The 17,918-nt window shown below is 40.7% G+C and overlaps 1 protein-coding gene across 2 annotated transcripts; it reads left to right on the forward strand.

Moving 5' to 3' along the window:
- Positions 1-256: 256 nt before the first annotated feature.
- On the forward strand, positions 257-16,249 carry slc7a1a (solute carrier family 7 member 1a). Of its 2 annotated transcripts, none has more exons than XM_034139710.1 (13): positions 257-370; positions 6,784-7,067; positions 7,153-7,335; positions 7,416-7,574; positions 7,824-8,001; positions 8,087-8,220; positions 10,404-10,626; positions 11,937-12,073; positions 12,839-12,941; positions 13,282-13,478; positions 13,594-13,745; positions 13,851-13,959; positions 14,506-16,249. In XM_034139710.1, the coding sequence occupies exons 2-13, from the start codon at positions 6,881-6,883 to the stop codon at positions 14,688-14,690; spliced, it is 1,947 nt and encodes a 648-aa protein (XP_033995601.1). In that variant the 5' UTR covers positions 257-370; positions 6,784-6,880; the 3' UTR covers positions 14,691-16,249. The 2 variants fall into 2 exon arrangements, with proteins under 2 accessions (XP_033995601.1, XP_033995602.1); XM_034139711.1 differs by lacking the exon at positions 257-370 and adding an exon at positions 4,462-4,584.
- The last annotated feature ends 1,669 nt before the right edge of the window (positions 16,250-17,918 follow it).

The following is a 17,918-nucleotide window of genomic DNA, read 5'->3' on the forward strand; positions in this document are numbered from 1 at the left end:
ATTGCCTGTCACATCGACCCAACTCTTAGCCATTTAATCCGTGTGAAATGATCATGAATTTGATGCTGATTGTCAGGCAGTTGCCCATTTGTCATGGTCACTAATACAGATAGAGGATAATGAATATTGCACAACTGTAATGGTAATGAGCGGGCGGGGCTGCTTGTTTTGCCTCTGGATCCCCTCCTCCATCTGAACGCGTAACACAGCAACCCGAAACCTTTAAATTCCTCCACCACCTGTATAGAGACAGGACTCTGCGGACCTACTGTGTGGACGCTGCTTTGATTTCTTCAAGTTCCAATATTTATACTTTAAAGCGGTCACTGTCTTGGATCACTGCTTCATGCGCTCGCGCAGGGTCCTCAAGGTAAAGAGCTCCTCTTACAACGTTGCATTATGCTACATAGCTGCATGCACATGTTTAACAGTTCGTAACTAATTACTTTCTAGAATCTGTGCCCCTGGTTTGATGGTTTCCGGGGGATGCACAAACGTTATCGTGCGTAAAGTTGAGTGGTGCGTAAAAACACGATATGACCATGCTCTAAACCACATGCTCGTTTCGCTCAGACCCCATTTTACGCTTCATAGTGAGTGCTACTGTTTCCCGCAGCATGTGAATGTGGCTTGACCAGCTGGAGAAATGCTACAGATGAGTTGTATATTTGTTAGTGTCATGCAACTCCGTGCCAGCCTTTGTAGAATCTACCAGACTTAAGTCAAGTTTGTACATTTAGAGGGAACTCCAAGTCAATGTTCTGTAACCATGGATCTAATACGAGAGAAATTATCCCTGGGGTGTGATAAGGCTATGTGAGGGGTGAAGGCAGTCTGAGGAGGGCTGGGGATGCATGAGTGAGGTAGTAGCTGTGGGATTTGGAGTAGGGATGCAACTGTACGGGACTCAAAAACTGTTCTGAAACCAGCCATGAGAGGTTTACACCAGTGTGTGTGTGTGTGTGTGTGGGGGGGGGGGGGGATGGTGGTGAATGTAGTCTGGAGTGAAGGCAACAAGTGGCCACACATTGACATCCAGAGCAAGCTGCAAAACAGAAGTTGTGGACAATTTAGTCACTCAGAAAAGGGAAAGCAACATAAAGAGAAAGAAAGGACGCAGTGGCTTCAAATGTTAAACTTTTTTTTAATTGAAATGAAAGCTTCAGGTTTAAATTATTGATTCACTGTCTGTACCCAGTCAGAACACACAAGTAGAACAATTAAATCTATTGTAGACGGTAAAGTAGCCTATACAATATGCAAGAGCAGTGTAAATCATAAGTGTTGTAAAGCTTGTATAGTGTTCAAGTCTGACTGATAGTTTGATGGAGGTATGACTAAAAAAACTGATTTAAATACAGGTTAAGCACATTAATAGTATTCAGTTAAATACAATCATTTAAAACGTCTGACAGGGAGAGATAATTAACTAGTCAATTTGCAACTGACTTTATATTCTAAGTTTCTCTGTATTTTAAGAATGACTAAGTAGCTAGATTTGACCTTTTAGATACGTGGCAAGACCAATTCTAGTTGGTCTAACTTTAGCTGGTCTGAAAGTGGGTCACTAGCGTGCCGGTTGCTGCACTGAAGGGTGTGTGTGTGTAGCCTATAGCCTATACAGATCGGTGAAGGGTGGGTGTTGGTGTGGATGCTTTCCAGGTTCAGGAGATGCTGGGTCTTCATATTTCCTTTTTGCTGTAAAATTAGTAATACCAGCATACTTTTCTCAGAACAGTGTTTTACTTTTTGTTTATACTGTCACATGAAAAAAGTTACAGGTGATGTTTTTGACATTGACTTGCTAGAGCTGTGTGTAAAATGTGAGCAACTGTAGCTGCAGTAAATAGATTCAAGTGTATACAAAACATGGATCAGGGCTTAATACGATGTTGTGTAATATTAAAGGTCACCTATCATGCTATTTTTAGGCAATAGCATAGGTCTCAGATATATACAAATATATAAAAAACATGTCTATGAAGTGTTTTGCTCAAAATACCAAACAGATCACCCATTCTAGCCATGCCTCATATCCCTCTATTTCACTTCCTGTTTCAAAAGTGCTGATTTTGGGTATAAAGCTTTAAAAAAAAAAAGAAATTGATATGAATATTGAATTGATTGAGGCTGAGCTCATGCGGGACCTGGCAGCTACTGTCTAAACTAAATACTGCCGTGATGAAACGCCATATCATGGATTATCAAGGATTATTTCTGAAACAGTATGGAGCTCAAAGGCTTTCTCTCTTGCCGGTTATACCACAAGGTGAGTTCCTTTTTATTTCCTGCTTCTTCACACACATGTTCTCCAGTACAGGTTAGCTCTGAGTGTTAGCGATGGTAATGTAAACACTGACCATATTACGTCCAAAACAGTCGTGCATTGTTTCTGATAGCAACTTTCTGATAGTGCCGTGGGTCCACATCTCTGATATTACTTCATATCGGACGCAAATCTGGATCAGCTCCATTGTACCCCCGTTTTTAGAGATTTGGGTACGGAGGAAAAGAAAGGGTTTTATTTTCTGACGCTGCGTGAGTTCCCCGACACACCGGGGACACATCTTCATGTATAAAAGACATCAAAAAGTGCATTTAGCATGATAGGTCCCCTTTAATACACATTCATGCTTGGGAAATGATTTGTTGCTGGAATAGAAACGGATTTAAATTCTTAAAGTGTAACACTTTTTATTGGACAAACTGACATTGTTACTTTGTGCTTATCAACTATATTCACAATAGCTCAAAACAAATGTACACAAATATGGAATGTTAAATTACAAAATGGTATTTGTGGTTTTGCTATTGCTAGTTTACTGCAACAAAAATGGGATATGTTTATGCATTGTAGGCTAAATCCTTGATACATTAATTATTCTCAATTTTTCATTTACCTCTGAACATTAGACAGCCCAAATTATCAGCAAAGAATCAACAAGGAAAATCGAGTGTTAAACAGTTATATCATTAAATGTTGTTTTCTTTGTATACGCTTGTAGGTCCAGAGTGGTTTGCTTAAGAAAAGGGCCTTGTTTGTTTTAGCATCATTGTTAGAATATCTTTGTACACAAGCTGAATGGAGCTAAAGCATATGTGATTTTTTTTTTCTGGTCAGTTTGAGAGAAGAGGATGAGAGTAGGATTGTTGTGTGTTCAGACAGTGGAGATTACTTTGTCATTTGTCCCTCAACACACGTTTTTAGATGTTGGACAATAAATCCTTCTTTTTTTAGGGTCAAGACTTGGCTGCCTATGACTTTGCTTTATCCTGACACACTCACTGACAGGCATTTTGAAATCCAAACGCACTAAAAGTTCAAGGTGACCCAGTAAGTCATGTGGTCAGTCTAACAGCAACATATCACTTTGTTTACATGTGCCACTGCAGACCTAAAGGTAAAAATCTGTGCATGTTTGCTGGGTATTTAGGAGGAAGGAGTGCCTTTACGATGCATGGGATGGAAACATACATTGGAAGTGACAACAAGCATCATTCAACACTCAACGGTTGCATGCCGTTCTTTCTCCTCCGTGAACCCAAGTCAGAAAGCAATTCCCTCAGTTAGCTGGACACCTATTGTGAGTGCATGCATGTGAGCAGCTGCTTATAGCTGAACTGAATGACCCCAAAACAGTAAAACAATCCACCAACACAGCGGACAAAATGGTGATGAAGGGTATACTTTTTCAGTGACTTGCTGAAGTTCTATATTTCCGCATTTCTTCTGCTTTTAAGAGATGCACTCAACAAAATGACTGCCCTAAATCTAGTTATGTTGTAGGTAAAGTAATAAAAAAAGAGTCCCTGCCTTTCTTAATGTCAAACAGTGACATGTTCATGGTTTACTTTGATTGGTTCTCGAGGATCACACCCCTGTACACTCCCCCCCCCACTGACCGGCACTGCCTCTGCTTTCTGCACTTACAATCTGCTGTACTCTCTCTGCCAACACACTTTTAAACTGACATCATATCAGGTATATGTGTATAAAAAAAGGAACGATGCTTTCTAAGTCTGAACTTTGTTGGGCAATTATAACTGAAATACCTATAGTTTTAAACTTTGGTATTTATTCCTATGGTATTAATATGCACATTTCAATACAGTGCAGAGCATGCATGTATAAATGTATGTACTTTGATGCAGGAGTGTGAGTGACATTGATGCATGTCAGGATGAACAGGCTTGTCTGGATGTAGCTAAGTGTTGTGGCATTTCTGTAGCAGAAAAAACGTTTTCAAATGTGTGCTTCTGCGACCATGTACAAGGCTGCAACTCTGGTTATATAAGATTTTAAAGGAATCCAATATCATTACTGTAAAAACGTTTTCAGTAAGGTTTTCACGATCAGCTCTCCATACTAAAGTTTGAACGTGCGTGCATGTGCTGCTTGGAATAGCCAAGCCATGTGATTCCTCCAGCTTCTATTTCAGAACGGCTGCCGTCAGAGGCTCTGCAGTCTTTACTGCCGCTTGAAGATTAGTTAACAAATGCATCTTTTAATCCCTCTATCTGTCATCATTCTTTCAAACTTTCCGCTTAGATCAACAGGTCAAGCGTATCTGTAGGTGGTTTTGAGTGAGTACTGCATGTATTTTCTGATTTCCGCCATGCAGGAAGAGGTTATTGTCATTTTGACATTGATCTGCTGCATTGGCATTTTAACTTTGCCTCAACGACATGGGGTTGTATGCAATATTCAGATTGTGTGCATGTGTGTGCTTGTTCCTGTTAGTGCTTTATAATAACCCTGGTCATTGAATAGTGTTTTTATTTTAAGCTTTTCTTAACGACCTTCCCTGGTTTTACAATATTGTTGCAAAGGAGCCCTCTTAATCCATTCAGTATTATGGCCTTAGTTCTGTATTTGTGTGGTTTAAAGGATGCATTACAAAACAAATAAGTTGTTTAGAACTTACCAAAGTTCGAGCTATTCTATTGTTTGCCTTTACCTACTTAGTTATTACTCATGATCATCTATCAAAAATCTCATTGTGTAAGTATGTTGTGAAACCATCAATAGCCAGGCTTAAAATATCATCACAAGAACATGATTTAGTTCTGAAATATAACAATATTGGGATATTTTATTTTCTCCTGTAGTCGTGAAAAGTGGCTCCTTATTTACAATAAACCATATACTGTATGTAACCAAACATAAAAAAATGCACTCACAACTCACACAATATATTTGTGTAATTCTTTCCACACCATCGCAAAAAAACATCCAGCGCGCTTTATTTCTGACAAGCTACGTTGTTTATCATCCATTGACACTGTGAACACAATGTTATGCTGTAAATGGGAGAAGCTGTTTTTAATAACTTCCGTTTTTTAATTATTTTTGGGGTTTTATTACGGTGTAAAATTTGGTGCAACAAGAAAACTATTGTTTCAGTAGCAGTGGCACTACTTTGGGGTCTCTGTGGTTCTGTTTTTATGTAGAGGGCTCTATTTTATTTTGTGGATCAATCAAGACTACATTCAAGTTCAAACTATTTTGTATTTCATCTTTTTTAGTAAACTGTTATAGGTAAGGTAGCATGCCATGCATACTACTATATGCTATATACTGTATTGTAAACAAAAGCTAGGTAGGTGTTGTGTTTTAGGTGTTTGACAGTTTTATAGGGTTTCTAGGAAAACCAACACAGTAAACATATACCCCTGCAAAAGTTCATTTGGTATTGGGCATTTAATAAAACTCCAATTATACATTTCCTATATGTGATCTAATAGGCCAGGTTGGAAAGTTGTATCTGAGGCTTGATGTTTTCTGCAAAGAAAGAAAAGGGAACAAGGTTGTCACCTTAGCTTACCCTTATGTGGAAGTTTCCATGATGTGTGACATGACTGTTGCACTGTCCACATCACATGACCTTTCTGGATTTGTGTCCTCATGTGGAGGGCTGCCATTATCTCGAACTGCAGTAATGTTAATCTGCTGCATGTCACCCACTGAATTCCCTGAGCTCTCTTCTCTGGGAAATACCACTGGACTTCTGCCAAACCTCCACAACTTCGATAGCACGAAGACATTGTTTACCCCCTCCCCTCTTACTTTCCCCTGCCCTCCATAGTTGTTTCCCTCCATGATATCAATTATTACCACTCAGTATCTGAGCTCAGAGCTGCGGAATGTGCATGACTTGATGGATAGACTTTACTTTTTGTCTGACAGTTTTTTTCCCCTCAATAGGGTAGACATAGCTCCAAACTGTGTTGACTGCTCAATAGAGAGCTGTCCTTGTATGTACTGTATGACCCGAAGCAGAGGTAAATACAGAGAGTCTTGATAGGTTTATTTTCTTCTGCGATTTGTTGGAGTGCTGCAATGGGACGATCCTCCAAGGCATTTTTCAAGACAGTGTTTTCTGTGCTGTGAGTCCTGATTCTCTTTGTGTAGAACAATCTGTTCGAGGGCTTTGTCTGGTCTCCTGTGAGTGGCGTTACGTAACACATGTCAGCAACGCATCCAGCAATAAGATGGATTATCCCAATAGGCCTCTGTGTTTTTGGCTAGCACTCAAACATTGTGGATTTCTGTTGCATTATGTAACAACCCAGGAAAAGAGTGTTCTACTTGCAAGTTTGTCAACTCAAGCCCAACACACACATTCCCCTCAAGGGCAACACTTCACCACTGTGTGACTTGTGTTTATTGAAAGACTGAAAATAAAGTCCTGCGCTTATTTAAAGAACGCGGGTCAACCTAACGTTAAGAGGTATTTTAAATCACTCTCCCTCATCTTGTCTCCCTCCTCTGCCTCCCACTAGGGTGTGTGTGTGACTTCTCCCTCTGCCCCCTGTGACCCCTGTATCCTGGTTGACCTTCGCCCCCTCCCCTCCCCTCCCTGAGGCCGCACTGAGATCCATGGCGTTGGAGAAGCTCCTGGGTTTCGGGAAGCAGTTGCTGAGGGTGAAGGTGGTGGACTGTAACGCTGAGGACTCCCATCTGTCCCGATGCCTCAACACTTTCGACCTGGTGGCCCTCGGGGTGGGCAGCACGCTAGGCGCTGGCGTCTACGTGCTAGCCGGGGCTGTTGCAAGAGAGAATTCAGGTGCGTTGACATTACTGCAAACAACTCAAATATGTCATATACATCTTAAAGGTTCTAATCATATGCATTATTGTCCCCCCCATAGGTCCTGCGATTGTGCTGTCTTTCCTGATAGCAGCGTTAGCTTCAGTGTTAGCCGGTCTGTGCTACGCTGAGTTTGGAGCCCGTGTTCCCAAGACTGGTTCAGCTTATCTTTACTCCTATGTGACTGTAGGGGAACTATGGGCCTTCATCACTGGATGGAACCTCATCCTCTCCTATATCATTGGTAAACAGCACAACAAATCCTTCTTGTTGTTTGTTCACCTGAAAAAGTCTCAGATATCACAGATTGTTTCTCTATGTCAGGGACTTCCAGTGTGGCCCGAGCATGGAGCGCTACCTTCGACGAGTTGGTTGGGAAGCGCATAGAGGAGTTCTACAGAGAGAACATGCCCATGAATGCACCGGGTATATTAGCAGAGTACCCTGACATGTTTGCTGTTCTCATCATATTCACCCTCACAGGTTGGTTGTTCTGCCCTTCTCCTTGTCTTGTGTTTTCACTTTAATTTCACATTGACAATATTTAATCTTTGCCTGAACGCAGTGTTTCAATCTTGAATTTGTTACTTTGCAGCATTGCTTCAGTGGCAGATATTCACTGCAGATACTCTATTGCCAAATTTAAGTACAACACTTGTCCAACAAGTATATTCTCTTCATCAATCAAGTTGTCTTTTTGTGTTTCCTTTCCATGTCTTCTTCATTTCTCAGGTCTGCTGGCATTTGGGGTCAAAGAGTCAGCGATTGTGAACAAGGTTTTTACGTGTATAAACGTCCTTGTCTTAATGTTCATGGTGATCTCTGGCCTAGTCAAAGGTTCTATGAAGAACTGGCAGCTGGACCCTGAAGAGATCCTAAACCGCAATTATACCAGTGACTCCAGTCTCAAGTAATAACGTGGGCATATATCCTGATTTATCCTCAAATACAGGTTATGTTTTCTGCTTTTAATCATGACTTTCCTTTCTTTTCAGTGTGACAGAAATTCTTCCAACCAGAGAGAGTTTGGGAAAAGGCGGCTTCATGCCGTTTGGTTTCTCAGGCGTCCTGTCCGGAGCTGCGACTTGCTTCTATGCCTTTGTGGGTTTCGACTGCATTGCTACAACAGGTCAGTGCTGGTTGAAAGCAGAAAACACTCACTCTGTCAGCCCTTTTATTTTCTTGTTCCACTTCTCGTATTCCTTTATCCTGCCTCATGGGTTTGCTTTAGTTCAAGGGGGGTGATGTAACTAAATATGGAGTTGGGACCCTTTCCATCTTAAGCTTGTCTAAACATCCTCGAGTGTTACATAAGAGATGGGCAGAGTGAAAAGATGCAGTTCAGTGCTTCTGGCCCAATTTTGCTCTCGGTGGATTTAAAAGCACTGTGACGCAAGTTAGAGCGCAAATAATGATATGGGCTTTGGGATGGAAGAAGAAGTGCCCTATGATTTTTTTCAACACTGTGCAGATCTACACCTGTGAATGGGTGTATGTGTTCACGTTTGTAGTTTAATTCTGTTAAATCAATTCAAGGCCCCTGAGTTGAAAAAGTGAAAAAGAGAGAGATTCTTCCAGTTTGCCTGCTCTCTGGCCCCCCGGCTTTTCACACCCCTCTGGTTCCTAGATTCTTATTGGTTAACGTGACATTAACCCTGAATGGGTGCTTGACTTGTCTTGTTGGGGCATGTCTGTCACACACACTCACAGGGAGCCCTAAACCATGTTATCATGTGTGTGTATGTGTGTGATTACTCTGGCTACACAGAGTTAAGTTGGCATGTAGCCATCATCCCCTCCCCTCCCCCCACACACACACACACACACATACACACACACACTCATAGGCGTGCATCCAAACAACTGTTATCACTGTTATGCATATGACCCCGGACCTTCCAATAATCTGGGCCGATCAGCAGCTGTCACTTGTCACGGTCACTGTTGTAGGAGAAGATCCAGACAGTATTACACACACTCCATCATCGCGTGTGATTTCACTGCAGAACAAGACTTGAGTGTTCGTCTGTTGCATAATCACCTGCAGTCGAATAGTTTCAGTCTTGTGGGTGCACGGAAAAATAAGCTCCTTGTTCAGTTTCCACATTAACTCATTTCTGCCGATATCCCCATAAAAGAGTGTAAGGTGTTTACAAGTTGCTCAAACCTTTAATTAAAGTGTCAAAAGTTACCGTTTAAGAAAAATTGTAAAGTCACCCAAATGTATGCAGTTAGTATTCCTGCATCCTCGGTTGCTGACAGTAATTTGTAGCAACGCCCAATGTTATTGAGCAGTTGATCATGCAGATTTGTGTCTTGGAAAAAACACAACAAATAAGTAGATTGTGGTGAATTTTATTTATTGACATAGTTGTGAATATCCTAACACAAGGGACATGGAAAAGCTGTCTATCCTACTATTTTTGATAAAAAGTGTAACATAGAGCGAGCTTTTACAAATACAGGCGTATGACTTGCTCATTTATTTATTCCTTTATTTATACATTGGGACCTTATTGTTAATGATTACTCAAAGTTTTGTTTTTCACCCGAAATGATGCTCTCTAAAAGTCACATGTGTTCTATCTGTGGTGCAATACAAAATATAGTATTGTTACGCAAGATAATTAAAGGGGACCTATCATGCAAAATGCACTTTTGTACCTCTTTTATACATGAATATGTGTCCCCGGTGTTCCAGGGAACTCACCAAGTGTCAGAAAACACAACCCTCTCTATTTTCCTCCATACCCAAATCTCTAAAAAAGGGGCTGCAACGGATCTGACAAAAACTGATCCAGATTTGAACACTGTCCTGACGTCAGGACAGTGGCGCTACGGCTATTGGGCCAACTCCACCAATCAGGAGGAGACAGCCACGGCCATTGCCGTTCGAAAGCGCTGGAGACGCTGTAGTACATATGCCAGGCCTGTAGATGGTGCTGTTCTCACTGAATCAGCCCTTGCAAAAACAGAGCTAGAAATTGTCAAATTGAGCAAAATGAGGCATGGCTAAAATGCATGATCTGTTTGGTATTTTGAAGGAAAAAAAAAGCAAATATAGGTATGGTCCTACACTATATTATTCAAATATAGCATGATAGGTCCACTTTAAGTCACAACAGTATGTGTTGTAGGGTTGTAACCATACGTAATGATTACCAGGATAATATTATTATTTTAATTTGGCCATATAATATCAATCCATGCCTAGCACTATGAAATAATAAAGAAGTATTAGTAGTATTAATAAGAAGTATTATAGTACTTTTCCCCTGTTTAACTGTGTCTTTTGCTCGTCTATGCCCTCAGGTGAAGAGGTGAAGAACCCCCAGAAAGCGATCCCTATCGGCATCGTGTCCTCCCTGCTCATCTGCTTTGTGGCGTACTTTGGTGTTTCTGCGGCCCTCACTCTCATGATGCCGTACTACCTGCTGGACGGCAAAAGCCCTCTGCCTGTGGCTTTTAAATATGTGGGCTGGGGAGGAGCCAAATACGCTGTGGCTGTAGGCTCTCTTTGTGCTCTGTCTACTAGGTAAGCAGTAACACACACCTGCTGGTAGCGTTACATGCATGCTCATGTTATCTAGTTATCTCTGTGTGTGAGACTATGTGAATTTATATATAACTTCAGAAGAAATGTGATCCCTTGACTACAAATAAGAACACTGCTAAGAATATACATTGCACACTCAGTATGTGATTATGCTACTCATGTCACCAAAGGCCACCACAAGGATCGTTTTTATAATATCAGTTTTTATTGTTTTTTTAATGGTGGTGCTCAGGAACATACAGTAGCTACTTTTTTTTATCTTAAGATTCTAAATGTGTACATACTATTTCTAAGGTTTATTTAGACGTGTGCTTTGATGTTAATCATTTGTATGCATCTTTTATTTTCATTGTATATTTGAAGCATAATCTACAGTATATCATGTTACGTAAATGTACTGTATGTTGTTACTGGTGTCTGTGAGCTGGTGTCTCTATTCATGTGTGTTTCACGGTCGTCTGGTTGGTGTAAGTGTGGATACTTTATATCCTGGTCTTCCCCCTGGTAGCTCGCTTGGTGCTATGTTCCTTATGGGCTGTGTGATCTGGGCTATGGCCGACGATGGGCTGCTTTTCAAGTTCATGGCCGAGATCAGCCCCCGCACCAAAACCCTGCTAACTGCAACCCTCACCTCTGGCGTAGGGGCAGGTGAGACACTAACACGCATGTTTTAAAACAGCATCCATTTTAAATTAAGTTTTTTTCATGCTACATGGCTGAGCTCCGCTTGGTTAAAAATACTCTGGCCTTCTGATTGCAGAGTTTATTTTAACTGTGTTTTGAACAAACTTGCCAAAAACAGAGCTCCAGCATGAAAAGAGCATCACTAACTGTCATGGTCAGGTCTCTCTGTAATTGGTTGATGCCGTCCTGGTTATTTATTGTTATTTTTTTTAATAATGGGTCCGTTTCTACAGGTCTTACCCTCAAAGTGATTTTTGTCCTACTTGTATTTGGTGGTTAAGATATGTAAACTGCAAACTAAACTGCTTGCGGAAGTAACCACAGATGAATGAAACAAATGGAGAGTGACCACAATATTTTTATATCAGCTGAAAAAATGTTGCATGCTGATATTAGAATATCCTTTGACCAACATCATGCTCATGTTACTCTCCCTATGCACATTCTCCACTCCTAATCTGCAACTCCTTTCTCACCAATCGTATGTTTCCTTGTGCTAATTCTTCGCCCTTGTCCTCTTCAGACCTCTAGCAATGTTTCCTTTCTCCTTGGTCCTCTGTTCCACACCTACAACTGTCATCCCAATCTGATGTTTTCCTCCCCAGTCTGTTGGGTTCCATGTTCCCACTACCCCGCATCATCTTTGCCATGGCTCGGGATGGCCTGCTCTTCTCCTTCCTGGCCCGTATCAGCAAGAGGAAATCCCCCGTAACCGCCACTATGGCCGCCGGGGTCATGTCTGGTAAGATGGACATCTATTTGTCATGGGTTACAGGGGAATGTTCTCACTATTATCTGCATTTGTGACCTTTACGCTGTACACCTACATCGTTGTAAGGTTGCTCTACACAACGGAGTTAAACAGCAATGCTGACATGCTAATGTTCTGCAGATATAACCATGTTAAAGGTGGGGTAGGTAATTTTGGAGAAACCAGCTTGAGTGCGCTAGAATTTGAAAATACACAGCCGGAAAAAATCTGCCACTTCCTTACAGAGCCCCTCCTCCAACACACACAAACGCGCACATGACCAATGAGGGCACGAGATAAGTTTGTGCACAGATGGAAGGCTGACAGGCAGGTAGGCCATCCAGTTATTTTAGCCGGGCCGGCTAAAATGATTGGTCGTGCTTTTTACAGTATTACGGCTTCCACAGATGACATTTTTTAATGGATTTTTTGTCAAAGCACTTAAGATATTCATTGCTATCGGGATGTTAAGAGCATTCCATGGAATATAACAAAAAGTGTATCTCGAGCCGGTTTCTCAAACTTACCTACCCTACCTTTAAGTGGATTCAGCATGGTAGCTTGCTAGCTTCTGTAGCTAAAATGAAATAAAAATAACACAAGACATTTAAACCTTTAGTTTAAAGACATCTTTATGGACAATCAGAGAACATATTGCAGTGCTATCAATTGTGTCTTCTTAGGAGTTCTTAGGATCAAACAAATCTAATCTTTCCACCTTCTTTCCCTCTCTTTTTATTTTCTTTCGTTTTGAAGCTATCATGGCGTTTTTGTTCGACCTGAAGGACCTGGTGGACCTGATGTCGATAGGGACGCTGCTGGCCTACACATTAGTGGCTGCCTGTGTCCTGGTGCTCAGGTCAGTGGGGGGGGACATAAGAACATAGGGTTTAACCTGGGACACCGATTCAGGGTATCAGATTAATTTGGGAGTTGGTTCTATGAACAGCTTCCTGTTTCCACAAATGTGTATATCTTTTTTTTTAGCAACGCTTGAAACCCAGCACTGCATTCTTGTTGAAAGCTGTTTCACACTCTGTTAATTTACGCTTTAAATGTGACTGCAGCTGACATTATACTATCATTGGCAACTCATAAACAATGCACTGTACATGCTCCATTTCTCTAAGTTACAACTGGAACTATCTATTAAAGTCGTGATGACAAAACATCTTATTGTTTGTTTTTGAATGTGTTAGGTATCAGCCTGAGCTGGTGTATGAAATGGCTAATACCCAGGATGAGGGGGAGCAGAGCGACCGCATCAGTGTCCCCAGTATGGGCATCCTGCCTGGGATGGAGCAGAGTTTCAGCTTCAAGACCCTCCTGTTTCCAGACAACACTGAGCCATCCACACTGTCGGGCTTCTCTGTCAACATCTGTACCTCTATCATGGGTAGGTGATCGCAGATTCAGTGTATTCATTCAAAATCTATTTTTACTGAGTCCTGAGTGTTAAATGAAGTGCTTGTGTCGTATTAAACTCTATTACAATGTATGCGCTTCTGCAGGAACATTGATCCTGGCGTTCTGTATACTGGCGGTGCAGGGAGGCTTTGCTGCGTGGAACATTGTAGCCATCAGCGTCATCTTCATGGTGTGTCTCGTCCTCACCTTCATCATCTGGAGACAGCCTGAGAGCAAGACGAAACTTTCATTCAAGGTTTGATTCCAGAAACGCAATCTTTGTGCATCAAAAACAGAAATGTTTTGCCTTAACATTTATTGTTTACAATGTCTTAACAGAGGTTGTTTCATTTCTCTCTAGGTCCCTCTGCTACCCTTCATTCCAGTGATCAGCATGTTTGTGAATGTTTACCTGATGATGCAGCTGGACAGAGGAACTTGGATACGGTTTTCTGTCTGGATGGCAATAGGTAGGTCATCTCTATTTATATCACAGTGTCAGGAAATATGTTGAACCCCTTTAGGGAGACTTGTTATGCCCATTTTTTAAGGTGCATACCCGTATTTGAGTTTCTATCAGAACATGTTTACATGCTTTAATCTTCAAAAAACTAAATATATAATTCAGACCGTCTGTATACATTTACTGGTATTTGTTCTCTTTGAGCCCATCCCAGAAAAGCTCAGTCTGCTGTGATTGGTCAGTGTTTCTGGTCTCTTGTATCTGCGCTTTGTTCATCCCTGCACCATCAGTGCAGCCTGGGAATCACTGTCATGCCCTGTCAGCACTTTCTACCTATATATAGTGTATAATTGTGATATCACTATCATTTGGAAGATAAGATGGCTGGATAAAGCATCATCCGTCTCATACACTGATTACCCGTAACTTTATTTCCTTTAGTAGCTTGAAAAGGTCAAGCCAAAAAGAGTCAGCCTTATGTCGTCATTTTATTTGAACACAGTTGCAAGCTGTAACTGTACTGAACCTGTTGTTCATGGCTTTGTATTCGTAGGTTTCGTGATCTACTTCTCGTACGGCATTCATCACAGCGTTGAGGGAAAATTGTCCCGCTCGTCTCCAGGCACCGAGATGAACGGTTTCAAAGGCAACAATGATCCACAGGCCAGGTCCCATGAAAAAGAGGCCTTCCTGAACAGTGGTATTGATGGCGAGGAAGAGGACGATGGAGATTTGTAGGAAAGCATTTTAACATGCTGTTTAGATTTCAAACTCCCCCAACGCAAGTCTGTCTGCATAAGAGTCTTTTAGACTAGACGACTCCCTGTCATTACTTCCTTTTTGTGAAAGCAATGATGAATAACATTGACCTAAAATTCACACACCTGTGACCTTCGCCGAGACTACTGGATAAAGATTCAGAAAACTGACACCTTGACCCTCCTTAAGCCATATTTGACATGTATTATTTGGTATTTTTGAATAGGCTTGTTACCCTTTTTGCATGGCCTTGAGCTTTAACTAGTGGTTATAGCTTGGCCGTTTGAGGGGGGAGGGCTCATGTTGGATGAGGAACATTTTAGTGTCTCATGGAGCTATAAGATCGGGCTTACATTGTTGGCAGGAGGACGATGTGATGCAGCTTTCATATGGGTGCCAGAAAGTTTAACAGTAATAAACGTTTTGTTTTTCTTTCTTATATAATAATTACTCTACCATCTACATAATTCACAGTCAGTATTAAATACAGCTTGGTAGCAAATGCTATATTTTCAAAAACCTGATAGCTCTCTTTCAATGTTACTGACTGTTGAATCGCTGCTCTTCCAGCCGTCTCTGACAACAAAAGAAAGCTTGCAAAATACACTGCAACATATTTGTCAATGATGTTATTACCCCTGTTCAACAGAAGCAAAGGGTGGTCTGGTGTTTGGCTGCACAAACAGTTTAAGTGATCCAGCAGGAAGATGAAGCTTACAGTTTCCAAAAGTCCAATTTTAGGTCAGAAGGATTGCATTGAGGCCGTCTGAGGTCCCAGGCTTTAACTTGCAAAAGGGAAAGGTCGGCGTTTGGGGCTGGGCAATATGGCCGAAGTCTTCTGTCATGATATAGGTCATTAAATATCTATATCTCTTTATTGCACGATGTAGCATGTTTTCTGGCCTATTGGTGTATGCTCCTTTGTAAATGTTATAGTAAGAGCTGTTATTTTCAATTTAGACTGATTCATTGTGTATCACAATATTTCAATATAAATTATTTGATCACTTTACGCTTCCTTTGAAAGACGATAAATGATCTTATTGAGTTAATGCCCAGCCCTACTTGCATCCTACTGTGGTTCTACAATATGGCTCAAATACAGGCATATGTATTTGCAAGAACCAAACAACATCAATAATATGCCATGGATCTGCAAATAATGACGCAGACAAGGCTGTACAAGACATTAAACAACACATCCTGTTGGACGGTTCCTTATTGTGAGACAAGTAATTCCATCCAAACCCCCACAGGATCATGGGACTACAAATCGTGTACCTGCTATCTGATTAAACACCATCAAAATAATAATGACAGTTGTTAGAATATGCTCTCTTATTTGGGATATTCAATACCCTTGTAAATGAATGGAATCCTGATACATGTTGAGCATCAGGTGAAGACATTGACAGTTGCTGAATGTCAGTTCATGTAATGTGACATTAGATAAAAGCAAATATTCACAGTGCTGGCTGCTGTGTAACTTTGCATCTGTAGCTTGTAACATTGAACGTCTCTTTTCAAAAATAAAACAGAGCAACTTTTTTTTCTTAAAATGTTCAATTTGGAAGTATTTGTTCTCTGATTTCACGCCTTTTCTGATGTTTATGAATGTCTTTTTATTCCCAGCGGTCATTTTCATTGTGCTTTTCAGATCCACATTGATAGGAATACTTTGATCAGGTACTTTCTACACTCTTTATAGACATACACGATTAATCCATAGATTTATCAAGGCTCTCCCATGCCTACATTGCCCACAATGCAATTCAACTTCCAACAGTTCAGTTGTAGTTTGTTTTGCTAAGTGTCTAACATACCCTCGAGCTTCTAGCTTCAAACAGTGATGAGCAGCTAGCTTCGAATTCTTGTTCTGTAAACTCACTTTATGTGACTCCATGTCGCCCCAATTTAATTTAATTTGTTTTTATTTCCAACTTGTAGTCTTCAGACCTAACCTATAGGGCCTGAAGTGACATCACATCTATCAGACTGTGCACTTGTATCATTTTCACATTTAGTTTGAACCTTTAGGTGAATATATTGGGGTTCTGGGGGTCCTTTACTACAAATTAGCTGTCTGTCTATGAAGAAACATGTACAACCAAGTGTATGTATATTTGATATTGTTTATATTTCTTGCAGTAAATTATTTGTAAATTAGAAGAGGTTTATGATCTGTTTTGCCCTATTATCTGTGTCTGACATTGTTTTGCTTATATTGTGTTCACAAGGTCAGTGCAACTGAAACCTTGTTTGCTCAGGGTCTGTCTTCACCTTCCTTTGTCCTCACTTTATCCATTGGTGCCTTTATAGCAAAAGAGTGCTGTGATGAGACTATACATTAAGCATATTAGCATGATGTGGCAGAATGCATTTATTTGGGGTTATAGTGGGCTGCCATATCTTTACTTTTAATAGTAGGACCTTTTCTGAATGCAAATATACTGAATTGAGCATTTGTTTTGGTAATATTTCTTTATTTACTTACTTGTAGTAATCTCATTTACCATATTATTTTCTTCAAAGAAATATTTCCGCATAATAACATAGCCTCTGATTTAAGTTTCAACTTAAAGGGGACCTATCATGCAAAATGCACTTTTGTACGTCTTTTATACATGAATATGTGTCCCCGGTGTTCCAGGGAACTCACCAAGTGTCAGAAAACTCAACCCTCTCTATTTTCCTCCATACCCAAATCTCTAAAAAAGGGGCTGCAACGGATCTGATAAAAACGGATCCAGATTTGAACACTGTCCTGACGTCAGGACAGTGGCGCTACGGCTATTGGGCCAACTCCACCAATCAGGAGGAGACAGCCACGGCCATTGCCGTTCGAAAGCGCTGGAGACGCTGTAGTACATATGCCAGGCCTGTAGATGGTGCTGTTCTCACTGAATCTGCCCTTGCTAAAACAGATCTAAAAAATGTCAAATTGAGCGAAATGAGGCATGGCTAAAATGCATGATCTGTTTGGTATTTTGAAAAAAAAAAGTATAAATATGCCTTATATAGGTATGGTCCTACACTATATTATTCAAATATAGCATGATAGGTCCACTTTAAATTTGCCTTGTTAGGTGTAAATATACAAATGGAGGTGTATATGAATAAACAGAGGCTAATTTCTTCCTTTACATAACGTCAAACTTCAGTTTTAATGTTAATTCTAAAGTCAGATGTAAAATAAATATAAAAGTA

The sequence above is a fragment of the Trematomus bernacchii genome, unplaced genomic scaffold (genome assembly GCF_902827165.1).
Source record: "Trematomus bernacchii unplaced genomic scaffold, fTreBer1.1, whole genome shotgun sequence".
Taxonomy (NCBI): Eukaryota; Metazoa; Chordata; class Actinopteri; order Perciformes; family Nototheniidae; genus Trematomus; species Trematomus bernacchii.